This window comes from Ahaetulla prasina, chromosome 4 (assembly GCF_028640845.1).
Source record: "Ahaetulla prasina isolate Xishuangbanna chromosome 4, ASM2864084v1, whole genome shotgun sequence".
Classification (NCBI taxonomy): Eukaryota; Metazoa; Chordata; class Lepidosauria; order Squamata; family Colubridae; genus Ahaetulla; species Ahaetulla prasina.
Window position 1 is genome coordinate 33,283,344 of NC_080542.1, and position 22,999 is coordinate 33,306,342.

The 22,999-nt window shown below is 36.8% G+C and overlaps 1 protein-coding gene across 1 annotated transcript in view; it reads left to right on the forward strand.

Moving 5' to 3' along the window:
• The window catches only part of LASP1 (LIM and SH3 protein 1), a 54,450-nt gene that overhangs the window by 24,598 nt on the left and 6,853 nt on the right, over positions 1–22,999 (forward strand). The window contains exons 3-4 of the mRNA XM_058181100.1: positions 5,778–5,862; positions 21,905–22,012. Coding sequence (XP_058037083.1) covers positions 5,778–5,862; positions 21,905–22,012 — 193 coding nt within the window. The remainder of the gene's footprint in view (positions 1–5,777; positions 5,863–21,904; positions 22,013–22,999) is intronic.

Here is a 22,999-nt window from a genome sequence, read left to right on the forward strand (position 1 = left end):
CTGAGATATTGGAACACTGCTATCATGTCTCCCCTAGTCCTTCTTTTCATTAAACTAGACATACCGAGTTCCTGCAACCGTTCTTCATATGTTTTAGCCTCCAGTCCCCTAATCATCTTTGTTGCTCTTCTCTGCACTCTTTCTAGAGTCTCAACATCTTTTTTACATCGTGGCAACAAAAACTGAATGCAATATTCCAAGTGTGGCCTTACCAAGGCATTATAAATTGGCATTAACACTTCACGTGATCTTGATTCTATCCCTCTGTTTATGCAGGCCAGAACTGTGTTGGCTTTTTTGGCAGCTGCTGCACACTGCTGGCTCATATCTAAATGGTTGTCCACTAGGACTCCGATCCCTCTCGCAGTTACTACTATTGAGCAAGGTACCACATATCCGGTACCTGTGCATTTTGTTTTTTTGGCCTAAATGTAGAACCTTACTTTTTTCACTGTTGAATTTCATTTTGTTAGATAGCGCCAATGTTCAAGTCTGTCAAGATCTTTCTGTATCTTGAGCCTATCTTCTGGAGTGTTGGCTATTCCGGCCAGCTTGGTGTCATCTGCAAATTTGATGAGTTCCCCATCTATCCCCTCGTCCAAGTCATTGATGAAGATGTTGAAGAGTACTGGGCCTAAAACAGAGCCTTGGGGTACTCCACTGCATATTTCCCTCCATGTGGATGTAGTTCCATTGAGGACTACATGTTGAGTGCGGTTGGTCAGCCAGTTACGAATCCATCTGGTGGTGGTGCTGTCTAACCCACATTTTTCTACTTTATCTAGTAGTAGGTTATAGTCTACTTTATCAAATGATTTACTGAAGTCCAAGTAAATTATATCGACAGCATTCCTCTGGTCTACTAATTTTGTCACTTTGTCAAAGAATGCAATAAGATTAGTCTGGCATGATCGGTTTTGACAAACCCATGTTGGCTTTTGGTTATTATTTTGTTTGCTTCTAGGTGTTCAGTGATTCGTTGCTTGATTATCTTTTCCAGAATCTTCCCTGGTATTGAGGTTAGGCTGATAGGTCTGTAGTTTCCTGGATCTGTTTTTTGAAGATGGGAACTACATCAGCTCTTTTCCAGTCCTCTGGCAGCTCCCCTGTGCTCCAGGATCTTTGAAAGATATAGTTCAGTGGTTCTGAGATCACGTCTGCCAGTTCCTTCAGAACCTTGGGGTGTAATCCATCCGGTCCTGGTGATTTGAACTCGTCTAGGGTAGACAGGTGTTCACTTACCATTTTCTTCCCTATTTTAACTTGTGTTTCTAATCTGTTTTTTGTGGTGCTGTTTTTGATAGGTTGGATTGTTTTTTTCCTTTTGTGTAAAGACAGATGCAAAAAATGAGTTAAGTAGATCTGCTTTCTCCCTGTTGCTTGTCATCTTCTTGCCACTTTCTCCCAGCAATGGGCCAATTGTTTCCTTGACTTTTTTCTTGTTTTTAACATGTTGGAAGAAGCTTTTTTTGTTATTTTTTACTTTTGTCACTAGCCTTTGTTCATTGTGAGCCTTAGCTTTCCTCACTTCATCTTTACAGGCTCGGACTATTTGCTGATATTCTGCCTTAGTTATTTGCCCCTCTTTCCACTTTTTATACTTGTTCTTTTTGTCTTTTAATTTGTCAGATATTCTTTATGCATCCATGCTGGTTTCTTTTGAGATCTATTATTTTTCTTCCTCGTTGGTATTGTGCCAATACCTTTTATAATCTCACTTTTCAAAATTTCCCAAGCTTCTTGAGTTGTTTTCCCCTTGAGAATTCTCATCCATGGAATCCTTCTCAAGCTCTCTCTGAGTTTATTGAAATTAGCTCTCTTGAAGTCCAAGACTCTATTTTGACTTTGTTCTATTACTTGTGAGGAGAGAAAGCCAGTTTTATGTAATAGTTAAAGGTATTGGACAGGAGACTCTGAAGGCCTAAGGAAGAAGGCAATGTTAAAGCACTTCTAATAAAGTTGCCAATAAAGTAGTTGAATTGGACCAGGCAATCACCAGGAGACAAAATTGTCTCAAAGGTTTCTCCTCTCCCCACCCACCCCCAAAAAAATCCCAGACATAAAACGATGAAATGAGAAGGAATTTGAAGAAAATTATAAATATGGAATTTTTGGAGTAATGGAGTAATGTTTCTTGATTTACTAGAAATTCTATGAAGCAGAATAATTGAATTGCTTTTGTGAACTGCAGTTATAGCTTAGAGGCCTGGAATAATGGGTATATGACAACTTTCTGCTGCTTATATTTCTACTAGCAAGAAAATGGAAAGGAGTAATTGAGATCTGTTCCCTGTACTAGATTTCTTTTTTGTCTCTTGCTTCATAGCTGTTGCAGTAGCAATTTAAATTGCCAGCATTGGTTCTAAAATAATTTTGTCCCGGTTTGTTATGAAGTATGCCATTTTTTTCAATGCACAGGCTCCTGATGTGTTTTAATCATTGCTAATGTTAATGGAAAGCACTATATTAGCTGTATATGAGTGTGTTTGTACCCATTTTTTGAAAAATAAAAGTTCATATCTTTAATGGGGACCCTGTTTTTATTCCTTGCAGTTCTTTATAGATTGGTTACATGCAAGGAATTAAAGTTTGAAGTATCAATATGTTTATGGTAAAGAAGTAATTAAATCAAATAGAAAATGAAATTCAGACAAAAACCCATTTTATTTCAAATTCAAATTGTTTTGCTGCACTTAATGGGAGAAGTTAGTTCTGCTTTAGGCTGCAAATAATTTTAAAAGAAAATTGGTATTGGCATTAATTGTGCCAGAAAAATATGACATAATACCTCCATAGTTGGTGGCTTTGGAACTTTTCAAAAGAGCTCTGAAAGGACATTAAGCAATTCTCTTTCATAGATTCTGAGTAACAATTACATTTTTCTAGGCAGTTAACTGTCCTGATTAACTCAAAATCTGCTCCCAACTTTATCCACCCTGAATAAACATTAGAAATGTGCATATTGGTTCTTCTGTATCTCCTTTAATTTTGAGCACAATAGATGATTTTGAAGCATGAACCTATTGGGATAACTATTTTTGGTAGAAGATTTTCTTTGGCTTTTCACCACATGGTTGTTGTTGTGAATGCTCCAACACTGGAAGTTTTTAAGAAGATGTTGGATAACCATTTGTCTGAAGTGGTGTAGTTTCCTGTCTAAGCAAGAGGTTGGACTAGAAGACCTCCAAGGTCCCTTCCAATTCTATTGTTCTGTTCTGTTCGTTTGGGGCATTAAATTTTGCATTATATTGTCTGGTCTAAAAATGGTTTTATGGCTTGGATTATTTATTTATTTATTATTTTATTGATTTAATTTTTGTAGCCACCTATCAGCAAGTGGGTCTGGGCAGCATACATCCTAAGATGTTAAAATATTAAAACAATTATTATCTTAAGTTTTTTATTATCATGTATTGCAGTAACCTTACAACTGATATTAGTAAGTAATCGCCCATTTAACATCTTTTAACATTTAGGCATACAATGTTGCATAACTATAATATTTCTCCTCTATAGTTAACCAGTAATAGAATGAAGATATCTGTTCATTGAAAAGGTCTAGTAGAAATATTAGGAAGATGGAAAATAGATTCCTGGCTACCTTTTTGGCAGTAGCTTACAATATTGCATTATACTATATCAAATTTGGCTCAATGGTAGTTTGAGCAAGGAGAGCGACTTGGATTTAAAATGACAGATTTTACCTGTTCCTATTATTTAGGAGTTAGGGTTAATTTCTCACAATCTCTTCATATTGCAGAACTCCTTAAGAGAGCTTAAAAATAGTGTTTTCATGCTTCCGTAAATTAAAAGCAATATATTTGATTTGGGTATATAATATTGTATATTAAATACATTGCCCTACATGTATTCTGGTTTTATGTATACAGAACAATGTAGTTTATTCTGAATTGGAATTGAGGGCCCTTTTAATTTGAGATATTAGAGTATAACATTCTGTTTTAAAATATTCAGACTTTGGGGAAAGTCATCTTTAAGCTAAAAATGCTTGCTATTGAGGGTACTGGTGAAAAGCAAATGAATTGTTAGATAGATGTTTAAGATTAGGCACTGTAAACCCGCCCCCCTTCAAAATATCTTCAAGGATATGATGTTTGTAGATTACATTTTAATGTCTGTTAGTTGCCACAGTTCATTTTTCTGCTGTCTCGCCTCCCTGATTTTGAGGGTGTCCCAGTGACACCTGCTTGGAACCAATTCTGACTAGAATAGTCTATAAATCCTTTAAAAAATATAAATACATATTGAAGTCGCCTATTTCCTTAGAACAAAGAATTTAAACAGTGGAGGTTGTTATTCTCAACTAATTCTCAACAAAATACAGAAGATTTCATAATCCAAAAAAGCAAAAGGTAGCTCATATCAGTAGAAGGAGGGAGTTAAAGTTCTATTGCTTCACTATTTTGTACCAGGACATAGAGATTATTCATTCATAAAACCTGATGATACTAACTAGACTGAAAAAACTCACATATATTTTTCACTGGTTTAGCTACAAAATTGTTATGCTCATTTTTTTTCATTCTTGGGTAAATTGAATCAAATATACTTATTTTATATTTGTTGTAAAACATACATTTTAAGACAGGATGAGTTAGGAAGAAAATTGGAATTAGTAATGGGAAGATAATGGGAATATAATGGAAAGATAAGGAATAGGTAAAGCAGCAGAAAGATATTGGGAGGAAGGTAGAAACTACATTAGAACTGATTGTTACCGGATTTAGATAACTGGAAAAGAAAGTTCAAATTTTGCTCAAGGACAACACTAACTGTTACACAAAATAATATGCACATGTATAGTTTACTTGTTTGTTTTGTTGGTAAAACTACCGCTTTCCTGCCACTGAAATTTTGTTTCATTTATTGTTTCATTTATTAGGACTTGTTTTTAAGTTTGACTGATAGCATTGACTGATAGAAGTTTGTTTGTTTGTTAAAGTGATTCTAAACAATTTTATAGTGCTTGTGGGCATATCCTTCTGACCTACTTAATTGTCTGCAGCGCCTTAAAAGAATATATTTTTTATTTCTTTGTAAACTCATCATAATTTTAATTGGCCATTGGTAATAACCGTGACCATCTAATATTGGTTAATAAGGAACTAATTTTCTCCCAATCACTATTGTTATGAGCTGTCTCTTTTCATGCAGCATGCATACACCATTTGGGCATTCTCATAAGTCACAGAACAAAGTTATGCATAAAATAAATCAAGCTATAACATGCTCTCGTGCAGAATCCTTCCACTTGTTCATTTATTAGCAGATTGATATTTTATGCATCCATGAAAATCTATACAAAAGAACGTAGAGCTGATGCTGAGCAATGGTACAAAATTTAGCATACTACGTATAGGATTTCAGTGATAAGGATTGAATTTTTATGAAAGCTGAATTTTTGATAGAAAATATATTAATAGAACAATATGAGTATTGCATTTAAGTGTTCAGGGTTATTTTTTTAATAGATTAAGGCTGAGATTTTCAAATTTAAATTTTAAATAAATTTAAATAATTATTTTTGTAGTCTTTCAGGAACCAAAAATAACATCAATAAATTGTAAATACGCTTACTGTTATGGAGAGAAGTATCTTGAATTGATAATGAATGCTCATAATTTGTTCAGAAGCCAAAAAGTGAAGGAAACCTAGAAAGAGGAGTAGTTAGTACTGCTTCCTTAAATATTTATTGGCCAGTTTAGAGTAAGATTAGACACTGTTAATTCTGCTTTATTTATTTATTTATTTTGCAGACATTATCCAAAGCAGTCCTTCACTATGGTGGCTGATACTCCAGAGAATCTGCGCCTTAAGCAGCAGAGTGAACTTCAGAGTCAAGTAAGGTTTTTAACTGTGTGTTCTCATTCTGTAGGTTGCTGTATGTTAGCAATTGCATTCCACCAAACCATACTCAAAGAAGATTTTAGCGAAGAAGTCAGTATCTTAAAAAGAGAGCATGGCTGGATGCTTAAAAATCAAAGCTGCTTTTACTTCCCCCATATTAGGAGAAGAAGAAAAAATACAGAAATGAAATAAAATATAAGCTGTCAACTCTACAAGCGATAACTCTTATGATGCAACACATGAAGGATAATATCTTAAAATTAGCTCAGGAATCCAGAGCATGAAAGTACAATTGTGAAAGTCCTTATATACCTACTAAGAGTGAGAAGGATGACTCAAGATATAAACATGGCAGATAGTTAAATTATGAAGAAGTAGGGTGATATGTGCAGAGATGAAATAGCATAGAGTAATAGAATTGAGAAGATTCAATGTGAAAGAAGAATTCCACTATTCAGTGTTGAGGATTGAACCTCTGGGTTCATCAATCCTTTGCCTGAATCTCATTTATAAAGGTGTAGAGTCATGCCATATTGCACAGAGCAAAAATAGATAAAGGACTGTAAAACTTTTTGCATACTAGGAAAGCAAAGTATGCATTTGAAAGCAGAAATAAGTTTCTTATAGTATTAATAAAATCATATTTTATTCCTAAATCATCATACAAAATTTATCTGGGTGTTGTTCAGTACTATGCTTTAGCAAGCCAAACCATCATATATTCTTTTGCAATAAAAATAAGAATGCATGTTGAAATCTGCATATCAAATAAGAAATGGTTACATTCAAAGGCTAGCAGAATAAAGTAGCCCTCAACTTATGACCACTATTGGGAATAGAAGGGGAATTTTGTCATAGTTGGATGCAGTTATAAAGTGTGACCAGATATGATTTCACTGTTTTCACTATGTTCTTAAGGGAATCACATGATCATTAAATGACTCCAGCTTCCCCAATTGACTGTTTTTGTTGGAAAAGTCATATATTGTGACTGCAGGCTTTTGCAACTGGTTGGAAATGCAGCCAGTTGCCAGGTGCTTGAATTGTGTTCATGTGACATTGGGAGTGCAGCAATTAAAAGTGTGAGAATAGTGTGTGTCACCTGGCACACATGGCATTGCCCGTTCCTCTTCTGGGTTTCTGGCACGTACGTGTGCACAACGATCATCTGTCCTTTGTGCATCGGCCAGAAACTGGAGGAGCTGGTCTTCCGTTTTCCTGCATGCGTGCCAGCCAGCTAATCGTTGCGTGTACATGTGCACCAGAAACCCGGAAGACTAGCTTGCCAGCGCGCATTGGAAACCAGAAGTTCACTTTTGGGGACACGCATGCACCCTTGTCAGCTCCTCTTTCAGGTTGTGGCCCAGATGAGCACATGCGCTTCCTTTTTGTACTCTGTGCCAAAAAGGTTTGCCATCACTTCCCTAGGACATTGTAATTTTAAATGAATGGTCGTAAACTGAGGACTATTTCTATTCCTCTTATCAAATTTACTGCATATATTAAAGAAATTGTTATCTTTCATTGTTAGATGCAAGTAGTTGTCTCATACCAAACTAACTGCCAGTATACTTAGTTTTCCCCCCCAAACCTCCCACTTAAAGCTGGTGTGTTCTATGAGCTAGGTAGAACTTTTTCACAAACCCTCATTTCCTCCTTTAGAGCGTACTAACAATGAGAGAACTTTGCTCAGTGAGGAGGAGAAGGAAGGAGAAGTAGATTCGATGGAGATTTCTTTTTTTCAGCACATTGATCCCTGCAGCAATTGAAGAATATACAACAAGATCTAACAACATAATACTACAACTCTAAAGTTCTTCTTTATATAGGTCATAGTTACTTCACTTCTTGTCTTTTTTTATTAAGCCTCAATACTTTTGCCATTAATAATTTTTTCTGATTTTAAAAGAACATTTAGAAGTGGCTGGCCATAGAATTTGTAATTATAGGCTTGTTAATATGCATTATCGGATATGCATTTCTTGCTTTGTTTTTATTTTCATATAAAACTTCCTTATTTTTCCCCCTTATTCCTCTATTTCCTTTGTTCTAAATGTAAACCCAGATTTATAAGCTGAAACTTGGTGAATGATTAAACAAAGTCATTGATGTTTAAGCTCCTAATTATGCTTCAAAGTTTTGATACTCTTTTCCAGCACAGATTCATTGATAGGGATAATTGCAAGTCAGAAAACAACTATTTATCAAAAAACTTTCCTGGTGCTCCCTGTTATCCCTAGCTTGCTCCAGGGTATGTGGATAATCCTCTGAACAAAGCAGTGAGAAGTCATACTCCATTTTTTTAAGTATACAGTACATATATGGGCCATGAAGACAGATCAGAACAAAGAGTAAAGTCCACTTTCTATTGCTTATCCCTGTGCTAGCTAAATAAATATAGTTTTATCATAGTTCACTTATGTTATTTATCAATTACTTCTTTCCAGTTCTTCCTCCTTTAAACCTGCCTTATAATCATATTTGATATTCCATATTATGTTTATTTTGTTCCAAAATTGGATTTCATGCCCCACCAGCCTGGTTGCTAATGTTGATTTAACCCTGGGAGAGGACTGAGTACATGTTCTTGATTCTTGTTTGCAATCTCATGGAAATATTTTTAGTTTTCATAAGTGCTCTGCTTTTAACCTGTTAAACCTCATATAGATCTGATTTCAGGAAAGAGGCTGAACGTAAGTTCCTCTAGTTGGGTGTCCTCACTGCAGATCCAGGGTATGAGCATTATGACAAGCAACCATATTTTTCTGGGGATGCTTTAATTTCAGAAGCTAATGTATATATTGGAATACATATATTAGGAATATATATTAGGAAGATTAACGCGAATCACTGTTACCTTAAAATAACTGATTTTTACTTCCATTTCCTGTATCCAGTTGTGGTGGCTGGAGGAATTAATGATTCAAGTAAAGTGGTACCTTGGAGGAAGACAATTACAGAGCTCAGCAAAGTTAACCAAACTTCTCTTTATGTGGTCAAAACCTAAGCTTAGTGAGAATTGTTTTTTTTTAATTATTATTATTATGCTTTATTAATTTTCTGCTATCAATTTATTTAGTGCTTAATAAACATCAACCCAGTTGTGTTGTCTGGATTATTTTGTTTGCTGAACAATACTGTCAGGCTGCCTCTGATTATATCTAGGAAAGAATACACCTTGACTTCATTTGAAAATAAAGAAAAGTACTTTTACTAGGTACATCTTGATTGCAGCAGTATAAAGTTGGATCTGAGACAAAATATGGCTAACATTTCATATCCCTCCATTTATCCCTCCTCTCCTCAGGAGGTCAGGCTGGTCTGGTCCAATGCCAGCTCCTTCTCGGGCCCCGTGGTAATCTTCTTCCGCCGGTCTCTAGCTGTTAATCATCTCAGGAATGCAGTGTCTGTTGAAAAAGCCCGCGCTCTTAACATTCAGCCGTTAATCACCCCTCCTCCACTGTTATGTCAGACAACACTCTTAAAGGGCCCTCTTCCCTTACCCTGTATGGGGCAATGATACATCTTACATCCTTAACTATTTTACATTACAGAAAGAACCATTTTACATTCTAACTACTGAATATAAATTGTACAAAAAATATGTGAGGATTGGAGTGGAGGCTGACAAATACAAACTATATTCCTAATCTTTACCTCATTTTTCCAGGCATTGATAGAATAAATTACATTTTTGATACTATTCTGTATCTTCTTTCTGTTTAATCTTCAATGTAAGTCTGTCCATTTCTGCACAATCCAATCTCTTTTTAATTATCTCTTCATCTAATGGTATTTCTTCATTTTTCCAAAGCAGAAATACAATCCTCACTGCTATTAATACATGCAATATTAAATGTACACTTCGTTTATCAAATTTTTCTGATACTATACCTAATTTTAAAAGTTCAGTTTTAAGATCTACCTAAATCTTTTTCCTAAAATCTTTTCTAACCACATGCATATTTTTGCCCAAATGTTTTTTGCTTTAATACATGTTCACCACAGATGGTAATATGTGCCAGATTTTTGGTTACATTTCCAACATTTACTAGCCATATTTTTGAACATTTTGGCTAACCTAGCAGGTGGTAAGTGCCATCTATAAAACATTTTATATAAGTTTTCTTAATACGAAGTTGTCATTTTTATAATTTCTTTTCCATATATTTTGCCATTTCTCTAGTTCTATATTATGTCAAAAGTTTTTTGACTACTGTATCGTTGTTTCTTTTACTTGTTCATCTTTCTTTTCCTTTTTTATTGAAAAAGTTTTTAGAAAAAAAAAGCTTTTCTCCCTCCCCCCTCTCCCCTCCCTTCAACCCGCCCCCCCCCCCGACTTCCCGGAAAAGCACAAGGTATAGTTAAAAATAAAACAAACATATGCTGAAAATTTTTCCTCCTAAACTCAATTATACTCCTGCCTTTCTCATCAAATCCTAACCTCCCCCAATGGAATCAGAAATAAAACATCGTAATCATTCAAAGGCAGTCTGATATCTCTTCATCTGATATCTGTTTTGAATATAGTCAATCCATTTTTTCCATTCATTTAAGTATCTTTCTTGCGTATTGTCTTTCAAAAAGGCTGAGATTTTTGCCATCTCAGCCAAATTGGCAACTTTCAATATCCATTCTTCTATTGTAGGTAATTCTTTTTTCTTCCAGTACTGTCCTATCAGTAATCTTGCCACTGTTGTTAGATTTAAAATCAATTTAGTCTCAATTACTGTACAGTCCGTGATAATTCCCAGTAAAAAAAAATTGCGGCAGGAACTTTATCTTGGTTTTTTTTACATTATCCTGATATCTAAACAAATTTTCATTTAATCTCCCATGTTGTTCTGCCTTCTTTTTCATACTGCAATTCCATCCAAACTGGGCTATGATCAGATAAACATCTTGAAAATATCTTAATTTTCTTTTCCCTAGAAAGCAAATCATTAGAGGTTAATATAAAATCAATACGTGAAAAAGATTGATGCCTATCAGAGAAAAAAGTATAGTCTCTTTCCTCCAAGTTCCGCAATATCCATACATCTCTCAACTCAAAATCTTCTATCATCTCAAAAAAGGATTTAGGGAGCTTTGCATGTGCAGGTATCTTTTTAGAAGAAATTCTCTTGTCCTTTCGTGTATCAATTACTCCATTCCAATCTCCTAATATAATATACGATCTATAATCCCATAGAATCAATTTATCATACAACATTCTGTAGTATTTTTCTTGTTGCTGATTAGGTGCATATATACCCAGCAGAAGAATCTTTTTTGTTTCTAATGTAAGTTCAATAGCAATATATCTTCCATGAATATCTGCCTCTATTAACTTAGCTAGTATATCCTTTCTTAAATATACCACTATGCCATTTTTCTTATCCAAAGCTGAAGCAACAAAGTGTTTACCTAATTTTGAGTTTATCAAATATTTTTGATCTGATAATTTAATATGTGTCTCTTGTAAATAAATCACATCATTTTTAAATTGTTTCAGATAATGAAATACTTTTTTTATTTTCTGAGCTGAATTCAAACCATTGACATTCCAGGTCAGAATTTTATTTGCCATTACTGGCCTCCTGAAGCTTTTGAGCAGTCAGCTGAAGATCATTTTCTCGTATCTTTGGCCTTGCCCCTCCCACCACTTCTGTAGCAGAATCCTGACCTTTGCTTTGAATTTGTTGCTCCTTTTCTTTACGCTTAAAGGCTCCCCTTGTCACTCTTTGTTCTTGTGATTGTTCCTCAGATGATAACATCACTGGGGTCACCTCCACTTCCACACTCATTTGACTCTCTTGAATTCTTTTTTCTATTACTTCTATTTCAACTTTCAACACAGTAGAAAGAAAATCTAATACGATATCTTCTTCCTGATAATACACTGTCAAACCAACTGGAACTTCCCATCTAAATTGAATCTGGTACTTTTTAAGTTCTTGTGTAAAAAATATAAAGTCTTTCCTGTCCCTTAGCATCTTGGGAGGAATCTCTTTCAAAACCTTCAACTCCGGATCTCCTATTTTCAATTTTTTCTGATATGCAACTTGCAAAATCTGGTTTCTCATTGTTCTTTTCACAAAGTAAACCACAATGTCTCTAGGGAATTTCTTCTGCCTAGCAATCCAGGAATTAACTCTGTATATTTTATCAATTTGATAAGCAACCTCTTGTGGATCAAATTCAATAAATTCAGCCAAGGCTTCTGATAATTTTTTTTAAAATGTTCACCTTTTTCCTCTTGTAAACTCCTAATTCTCAGTGCTCCTTCCATCATCCTATACTGCATCACTACCCCTTGATCTTCATTTTTGTCCAATTTTATTTGAATTCCTCCCATTTTATTTTCTAATTGCTGGTTTGACTGGGCAATTTCTTGCACCTCCTCCTCCAACCCCTCCAGTCTTTTTGCCAAACCTTGAAAAGCCATCAAAATATCTTCTCTTATTTTTTTATTATTCTCTTTCATTTCTTCTCTTCATTTTCCATCAACTCCTTAAACCTCTCTTCAAACATTTTCCCTTGTTCTTTAAGCATATCTTCCAAAGCTACTTCAGATCCCTTTCTACCAGCAGTCTTAGGTGGTTTTGTAGCCATTTCAGTTTTTAAAAGTCACAAAATTTAAGTTTAAAACTTTTCTTTTCCCCTTTAAGTATAGGAGAGCTCAATTCGTTGCAATCCACAAATAACGTTTCTTAGTTACACAGCCAGCTTTCACTTCACTTCCCTTTCGCTTTCTCTCAGAGACGCCATTTTAAACAGTCAGTTAAGGGGGAAAAAAAAGATTTTTCCACTTTTTAAAGGGTAGGAGTCAGGAAGTCAAAAATACTTGCAATCCAATAATTATTCACTCGCGTTTATTCCGTCTGCATGTAGAAATCCACAGAAAAAATCGATTGGGCAGAGATGGACACTTTCTTCTTTTCCTGCATCTGCAGGAGTGTGCTGAAGTTCGGAGCTCGGCAGGGTTTCAGTGGACTCAACCCTCCGGGGCTCTGCTTAACAAAGCCAAGGCCCTGGGGAGATCTACCACTCTCCCGCTGCTCTATCCTCTCCCTTTCTCCCAGGGAGTTGAAGCCGGCGAACAGCTGATTTTCGCTGTTTCGCCAGCTTTTACGAGATTTCATCACTGAGTGCCTTGATTAGGCGCCCAGCGAGGAAAGTGGTGCCACCGGAAGCCACTTGTTCATCTTTCATTTTCAAATTTAGTTGAAAGTTATATAGCTCTTAATCAGTTTTTCATTAGAGTTCAACAATTTCTGATTGAATATTGTCTGTTCTTTATAAAACTTAGTGAGAATTGTTGAATGTGCCTCTTCATTTTGTATTTAAGTATTTACATCATTAGCAAATTCATTACAACTTTCCCTTTTAAACAACAGAAATATGAAATCCCATAAAACAATTCACATTATTTCCCACGAACCTCACCCCTCACTAGAGCATTAGTAAAAGACTGCTGTTGTTTATAGTATCTTTGTGTTTTTCTTTTCATGGCTGTTTCCTCATATTTTCATTTGGTCTGTAAGGTAGATGCTAAATGGCTTTTTCTTTCATAATGCTTTGTTATATAATGACTGTATTTTTAGATTGTTTTGAATTTGGAAATACACGTTATACAAGTGATATACGGGACAAATTGCTAAGGTCAAGTAACATTTTACCAAAGTAGCATCAACACCTGACTATAACCTCTGTGCTTGTTTTGGTGCAAAAAATAGATATATTTTAATAAGAACTTCAGAACATAAAATCGGGAGGGTTTAGAATCTAAATACTGGTTATATGTTATTCCATTTGGTAGTTCCTAGAGCTGTTGTTTTTTTTTTATTTACATTTATATCCCACCCTTTTCCGAAGACTCAGGGCGGCTTACAGTGTATAAGGCAATAGTCTCATTCTATTTGCATATTTACAAAGTCAACTTATTGCCCCCCCAACAATCTGGGTCCTCATTTTACCTACCTTATAAAGGATGGAAAGCTGAGTCAACCTTGGGCCGGGCTTGAACCTGCAGTAATTGCAGGCTATTGTGTTCTAATAACAGGCTCCTAACAGCCTGAGCTATCCACGGCCCTTGGACCTTTTCTCTAACAACATCTGGAACTGAAGTAATGATGCTGAGAGCTCCTACTACATACTTCTGACAGTTTTGCTTCTTTATTTTGAGTAGCTTAGAAGGCGTAACTAGTTCCGATAGCTTGCCAAAAACACACAATTATCTTCTGTGTAAGTAAACAAGTCTTCCAGCTGGATTAATTTTAACGCCTGCAGCCCACAGATGACTGTAAAATAAGAACGTTTATTTCCTGTGGTCTTGGTTTACTAAATGTGGAAAACTGCAGTTTGGGGGAGAGAAAATAGGAAATAATTTCAGGCTAAACAGCACCTGAAACTTGAGAATTCTGTATTTGTTCTTCTGTAAGAGAGAATGTCCAATTTTAAGCACCTATCCATTTTTGTAGCAGTATAAAAAGAATCCTATTGTAGTGCTTAATGGTTTGTGAATATTTTTGAATTTTCAACATTTTTGCATAAATATTATAAAATGTGATATGTAACTCACACTAGCCCTAAACCAGATAAAGAAAAAACAAATACATGAGTCAAAACCACTATAGTTGTTCATTTATTTATTAAGGAAAACAATCCAAAGCTATTTGTGTGTTGCAAAAGTATGTGAACATACAAGATTATTTGAAGGGGAAGTTAGAGTCAGATGTTTCAATCATTGAGATGATAATCATGTATGAGAAATCTTGCCTTGAATTCTCAGTAATCTCTATCAAAGTATGATCTTTGCAACACAGGTATGTTGGAAGTGTGTCATGGCTTGAACTAAGGAGATTTGTCAGGGACAAACCCCCCCCCCCCCAAATCCATTGTTGATGTTGCACAGGCTGGAAAACATATTCCAGCCCGGAGCCTGGTTTCTTCCAATGGAAGGGACTGCCTTGCCTTCCACTCCTCCCAAGTGCCCTTTTCCCTGTGGTGCCCTTTTGGCTGCTGGCACCCTGCCTTATTGGGAGTATGGCAGTGGGGCTGCTTTCTTTGCTGCAGCTCGGGATTCTTCATGCACTGTGGCTCTGTGTCTCAGTCTGGCCCAGCAACACAATGCAGATCTGCTATTCACCAGGAAACCAGGGGTGAAATGCTCCCGGTTCGGACTGGCTCTGACGAGATTGGGGCTGGTTCGCTGACCGGGAGCAGTGGCTGGCTGGCCAGACCTCCAAACCGGTCCACAGCGTGCAGTCCTGCCATGCTTGCCTGCATTCAACGCTACATTCCATGCTGCCTTCCTGGTGTACCGGTGTCCAGCTTGTGAAGGCAAGCAAGCGGAAGCCCACATGGAAGGCCAGTAAACATGGCAGGGCTGCGGGGAAGGACCTAGCAGCTTACTCGCTCCCCCCCAACTCAAGCAGCGGCTTCCCTGTTTAGCTCCAACAAGATATCCATCTATGATGCCTGCACCAGCATCTGGAGAGAAGCAGAGAAGAAATGCCGCTGCTTGAGTGGAGGTGGTGGGGGCAAGGAGAATGTGCTTTAGTGCAGCTCCTGCCTTCTGTGACGTTCTGTGAAAGACAGAATGTGCTTCTGTGTCAGAATGTGGAGCTCCTGGTTCTAACAGTGAGTGACACCAAGTTGGCCATGCCCACCCAGTCACGTGACCATCAAGCCACGGCCACAGAACTGATAGCCAAAAAGAAAAAAAAAGATTTCACCCCTGCAGGAAACTCTAACACTATGGCAGGAAGCTGGCTCACTTTGGGAAGTCCCAATGTAGTCCAGCTGATTTTGTTACCCTTTACTTCAAGGCTTCTGCTGTCCTATACTCTACAGTCCTGATATGAGTGTATATTTTATCCCCCCCCTTTTTTTTTTAGCAAAAATTTGAAAAGATTGGAGGCAATGGCCTATGTAACTAATTAAAATACGTGTCCAGTATGTGTTAATTTGCTGACTTCTTTTGCTTTCCTTAGGGTTAGGCTAAATTGCAGGAAATCATTATTGTTTCCACCTTGTTTTTTAAGTATGAATCATTTTTTTCATATGATTAAGAATCAGATTTGCTTTTTTAATGAAACTTAAGATGGACTAAATGCTCGATTGAATTTGCATACTGTTTTCAAGATGCTTGTTCCCTAGCATTCCCATTTATTTTAAAATTGGAGTAAGAATTTGGGCACCCTGATTTAAAAATGAGACGTTTGATAGACTTCTACTGCTTTGAACTGAAGCTGCTATGAAGAGAAGGAATGGAGGAAAGAATTCACTAAATAACTTTTCGTTTGCTGGTGAATTGAATTACCTCACTCAGGGATTGATGGTGGCTGTCCCCGCCCTTTTGACTTCCCCCAGTTAGTCCCTTTTTTTTTTCAGCATTAGACTCCCACCATTCTCCTTTTAAGAGTTTATAATAGCCAAGCATTAAGCAAGACATGGGAAAGAGCTACCCAGCTTGCCTGACTCACTTATGTCTAGCCTTCTACAAGCATAAGAGTTGAGTCGATTCCAGCTGAGTGCCCATAAAAGGACAAAGAAAACTGAAAGCCAGCCTTGTCTGAGTATTTCCTCTGCTTGCTTGCAACAGACTTGTTGCTTCATCCTCTGCACCAGAGGAATGTCTCCCTTTTTCTGTGTAGTTTGCATAACTTCAATAAATAAATTCAATAAATTATATTTCTTTGTTATTTTTTTCTATGATTAATATAGTAATTTATTTCCAATATGCTTCCATAATCTTGTCTGTAACATTCAAAATTTGGAGATTTCAATTCCCATGTTAAAACATGGGACAAAAGGAACAATGAATTCTGTAAGAGTTGGAAATACTTGGAACAAAAATATGAAGGAGTAGAATGTCTTATGAAATACCTTCAGAAGATATTTAATTGATAGCAACTCATTAGTTAATCGAAGTAATAATTGTCTCATTAACAACATTGTATATCTGTTATCAGTTACATCATCATAATTTTTGTTTGCTACAAGTATGATGTACTTTAAGTTTATGATTCTAATAAAATATAAGAAGAAATTTGCAGATAAACATAAGCACCCAAAGGGTGTATGTTTCTACTTTCCTGTTACTAGCTGTTGTAATAATTTACAGACATTGCTTGTCTTGAATGGTAAACTAGATATACCTTAGGGATATATCATTTAAATATTTTCTTTGCTAAACTTTAATGCCTTGATATACTTTGATTTGAATCCCTAGTACCATGTAATGGGGTTAGCTCTTGTTAACTTGTCCCAGCTTCTGCCAACCTAGCAGTACGAAAGCACATAAAAAATGCAAGTAGAAAAATAGGGACCACCTTTGGTCGGAAGGTAACAGCTTTCCGTGCACCTTTGGCATTTAGTCATTCCATCCACATGACCATGGTGACGTCTTCGGACAGCACTGGCTCTTCGGCTTTGAAAAGGAGATGAGCACCACCCTCTAGAGTCGGGAACGACTAGCACATATGTGCAAGACGGGGGTGGGTTCTACTTACCTTTACTATCAGTTCGCATTGTGCTCGCGCATGCTCAGAAGCTTCTGCGCATGCGCAGATTGCTTTTGATGACATTCGGGTCAGTGGGTGTTCTATAAAACCGTTTTACTGGTTTTATAGAACAGGTCCAAACTGGGGGCAACCCACCACTGATGCAAAGGGAATCTTTACCTTTATCTTATACTTTGATTTAGAGAAGTGTCTATTTTCTTTCCCTGGTTTGATGAAATCATTTAGCACTAAATGCTGTTCTGGCGGGCAGGTACAAAGTATAGAATATAAGGGGTTACACTCCTGAAGTTTTTGGAGTATTTTTTCTGAGTGCTGGGCATCCCTTTCTATAAGAAAGTTGGGAATGGAAGCCCCTCTGCTGACTACAGATATGAGATTAGTGAATTTTGTTTAGAGATGAATATATCTGGAGGAAAATAACTTATTTTTAGGTATGTGTGGTTCAGGTTGATGGTAACAAAAGATTTATTGATAGAAAGACAACATGGGTTGTGCAACAGAGTTTTCCAAGTTTCCTAAAATTCCTCAGGAGGTAAAATTGAAAAAAAAAAGGAATATAAAGAGAAATTGGATAAAACAATAGTGTGAACTGATAACAGATGGTTATAGTATTTTATATTGTGCAATGATGAATGCTTGCAATATTTGATTTGCATATTTCTGAAAATACTGCTGTCCCTATGTCAAATAGTCATAATATTGCCCCCTGTATAAAATGATAAAGTTCAGATATTTTTAAACCAATCCAAAGATTTCATTTTTCCTGCTCTAATTGTCCTATTATGGGAACAGCTAAAGTTATAATAACACATTTACAAAACATACAATACTTTTCTGATATCTTTCATTAAGACATGTTCATACTGGAGCTGCTTTTGCATTGCTTCCAGACCGGGGTGAAATGCTCCCGGTTCGGACTGGATCCCCTGATCCGGTAGCAATGTCGGCGAGTGGTTCGGAGAATCTCTCCCCCTCCCCCCGCATGCCCAGCTGAGCCCACGATCATCAGAGGTTTTGTTTTGTTTTTTACTTTTAAAAGCATTTTTTCTTTGGCTGAAAAAATGCTTTTAAAAGTAAAAAAAATGCCTCTGATAATCGCACAGCTCAATTGGGGTCGTCAGAACCCTTTAAAAGCATTTTTTTACAACCTCTTCGACCGAAAAAAAGGCTTTTAGAAGGTTCTGGCAATCAGGCAACTCAGCTGGGATCGTCAGAACCCTTTAAAAGCTTTTTTCCCTCTGGCAATCCCAGCTGAGTTGCCTGATCATCACAGGCTTTTAAAAGAACACTCACCCGGTCACATTACCACCACCACCCCAATAAGCCATGCCCACAGAACCGGTAGTAACAAATTTTACATTTCACCCCTGTTCCAGACTCTGGATAACCTAATATGTATCAGAAGTTTCTTATTTCTTGTTAAAATTTCTCTTTTGAGTTGGGTTTCTTAAACTTTTTTTTCTTTGATTCAGTCATGACCAATGGAGATGTCTGAATAGGTCCTGTAGTTTTCTTGGCAAGATAGTTCAGAAGTGGTTTGCTATTGCCTCCTTCCTAGAGATGAGCAAAAGTGATTGGCCCAAGGCCAGCCAGCTTGCTTCATGCCTAAGGCGGCAATAGAATTCATAGTCTTCCCGGTTTCTAGTTTGATGCCTTAACCACTCTACTAAACTGGCTCTCAGACTGGTTTTAGTTGTCTGTATTGACATGCACTCCTGTCAGTTTCACAGTTTAGATTTAGAAAACTGCTTGCAGCTGTGAGTGTCTTTTTGCTGTCAGTGAGAACAAGGCTGTCTGTCTGTCTCTCTTCCCTCCCCTTTGCTGGCCCCACAGGGAGCAATAGCAAATATGTTTACATTCATCAGAATGTTGCTCTGTACACTGAGATTTTTTTTAGGTAAATAATTTTTAAATTGGCATTCAGGTGTGTATGTTTTGATTTTCCTAATATCTTGGACAGATGCCTTCAGGAAAACCTGCAACTCACCAGAATAGAAGCACTATTTACTTTAGAATATCTTAATATATACTAATATGGGGAAATTTTGCTTATTGGGTGATTTCCCCTTTTATATATGGCCTTCTAGCTTAGCTACTGACTAAGAGGATCCTAAACTCAGCTTCTAGGGACAGAGTGATTCTTTGTGTGTATGTACATGAGTTTCCTCTTTAAATTGGATTTAAACACATAGAGGTAAGGGAGATTTTAAACATATGAGTATCTGAGTATGGGAAAGTTCCATCCATCAAGAACCTTGATTTTAACATGTCTGATCCCTGCAAATACAATTCAGTGTGTCTCTTAACTTTAATTTGTCAAATTGCAGTGTTAAATCCATTCTCAAAATGAATGCATGTACAGTTCTCTTCTACATTAATTTGTTGAAAGAAAGTAACTGTTTATTTAACAAAATGGGCACATTCAAGGCCAAGGGGAACTGATTGAAACCCTTTGATTTGATTGTATTTCCTTAGCAATTTTCTTACTAAGCCATGTTAATTGACAAGAAAGCAGAGTACAATATGTTGCTTTTGTAAACAAGTTTGTATCTATTTGCCATAATAAAAATGTTTAGCAGTTTCAGCAGATGGTAGCATTTGACTGACCTTTCTTGGGCTCAAATATTAATCAGTTTCTGGAATAGTTCATGGGGAAGCTTTTAGTGGGCTAGAGAAAAGTTTAAAATGCATCCTGGAAGATTTTAAAGGCAAACTACAAATAGTCCTTACTTATGACCACAATTAGGATCAGAATTTCTGTCGCTCAGAAATGTGGTCGTAAAGTGCAACATGACTTGACTGCATTGCTTAGCAATGGCTATCTCAACAATTCCCATTGTGAATAGGTTGTTAGCCAAGGACCCACTCCAATCCAAGCCATTTCAGCCTTGGTTCATCCCAGCTCTGAGCCTAGGTTCTTCCAAGGTAAGGGACTGCCTTTCTTCAACTCCTCCCAACTGCTGAAGGTCAAGTAGGGTGGCAGGGACTGTGTAATGCAGAGGCCCAAAAAAGCATAGAAGGGGAAGATAATATGTGGGTGAATGGATTGATCATAGGTAGGAGTGGGTTGTCAAACACCTGAATTTTGATCAAGTGATTGAAGGAGCATTGCAACCACAAGAGTCACCATGTGGTGAGAGGGGCGACAACAAATTTAATAATAAATAAACAAACTTTTGTAACTCTTGGGTCTGGACATAAATCCCTTTGTTCAGTGCCCCAGTAAGTTTGAACAATTGCTAAATGAAAGGTCGTATACCTGTATTTTTATTTTCATAAGGAACATTGCTTAGTTCATGGCTTATTAATTTTAAACATTTAGCAATTTAGCACTATTATTTTAGATTTTTTGAAGTGTTTTAATCTTTTTAAGGATTAGTAAGCATGATAGTTTTAATCAGATATGTCCAACCGTCAGCTCTGGACAAATGTGGTCCCACAAGATTGTAAATTTTAACATTATTATGTAATTTATATACATTAAGAGCTGAGGTGGCGCAGTGGTTAGAATGCAGTGGCGCAGTGATTAGAATGCAGTACTTCAGGCTATTTCTGCTGACTGCCGGCTGCCAGCAGTTTGACAGTTCGAGTCTCACCGGCTCAAGGTTGACTCAGCCTTCCATCCTTCCAAGGTGTGTAAATGAAGACTCAGATTGTTGGGGGCAATATCCTGACTGTAGACCACTTAGAGAGGGCTGTAAAAGCACTATGAAGCAGTATATAAGTCTAAGTGCTATTGCTATTGCTATTAACTATATTTTATAATTTCCACATGGCTCAGGACAATTTCTTTTTAGTCAATGTTTACACAAGCTAAAAGGTTGGACAACCATAATTTAAATTTAAGATTGAGGTCTTTTTCACAACTTGCATCAAGATTTGAACTTTGACTCTTAAAAGCAGGGGTGGTATTGACTTACCTTCGCTACCGGTTTGCAAATGTCACTTGCACGTGACACCTGCGCACGCACAGGACCTTCTGTGCATGTGCAGAGCATCAAAACCGGAACGTGATGACATCTGGGTGGGTGGACAGAGCCTCCCACAGCCACTGCTACTGGTTCGCCCAAACTGGATAGAACCGGTTGAATACCACCACTGCTTAAAAGCCACCTATCCAAACAAGCTGCACATCAGTGCCATAGATATGACACCATCTATAATTAAGGATACATTTTTCTGAATTGGGTGACTTCTGAACCCATAACATTGACTTGCTGGGAATTGAACCTAAGCCAGATCTTCTCCATCTACATCCTACCAGCCTGCAGGCATGAGGTCAACACTTTATATCTGTTATAACATATAAAGCCATTAATTCATACTAGGAACTTTACACAATATTTAGAACTTTTTTAATTCAAGTATTAGCCATTGCAGATTGTTTCAGCAAGTATTTCTAATGGCAATTTCAGACCCACAATAATAATCACTTTTAACATTCAGGTGAGGTTTTAAATTAGAATTCATACACAGTTGTGCTGGCATAATATAAATAATGTCTGTTTCTTCATTCTCATACACAGGTCCGCTATAAGGAGGAATTTGAAAAGAATAAAGGGAAAGGCTTTAGTGTAGTGGCCGACACACCTGAATTACAGCGAATCAAGAAAACTCAAGATCAAATCAGCAATGTAAGCTGCCCTGCACATTTCATCTTCTGTCTCTATGTTTCAGATATTTAAAACCTTTTCCTTTGTCAGCTTCATTTGTTCCTTTTCTTAAAACATCTTAATTGCAGATACTTGAATTTTGTTATTAAGGCAGTACTGTGAATACTTGCTTATAAAGTCCAAATACTGCAAATACATTCCTGTTCATCTAACATTTATCCCAAGACACTGGGCTAAACTGGATTGGGCTGTAAACATCAAACAAGAACATGTCTTCATACATCCCATTGCAGCCCTGGGGGTTCTGTAGCATAGACAATTGGAGTTTCCCTCTGTAACTGAAGAGGAAAAAAGCAAAATGAAAAAGCAGTTACCTAATTTCAAACTTGCAAATCTGGCAAATATACCATGGAGCAGAGGGCCTGGGAAGGGAATCCCCAAGGGATTCAGTTTATTTTGCATGACACCCCAAATCTTCAGGTTGGGGAATGACAAAGGTCCTCATTCACAAGAATGGCTTCAGGGATTGAAATCAAAAGCAGATGGTCTCTGATAGATCTGATCGTTGTGGATTTAACTAGCATAAGTGACCACGCCCTTATGCTAGTTAAATCATATGATGGATCCTATCATAGTTTAAATTTTTCTCAAGTTCCTGTTGTAAAAATAAATAAGTAATAGTTAACTAATATTGATCTGATATTCTTCAAAAAAAATAAGGAGGGAGGGAGGATGGATAGACAGTCAATCAATCAATCAATCAATCATTCTGGCTAGGAAAGGCAGTTTAATGGGCAAAAGAAAGTGGGAGTTGATTACACTCCACAATATTGTGTAAAAATGAACCAATTCTGTTTCCATCCTCTGGTTCATATCCTCTATTACAGTAATTCATCAAGTGTAGAGATAGGTTAAAGATAATTATTTTAAGGAGGGAATCAGTATTTATGGAAAATGAATTGACTACTTATACATCATGATTCTTGGGTTTATGTCTTCCTGGAACTG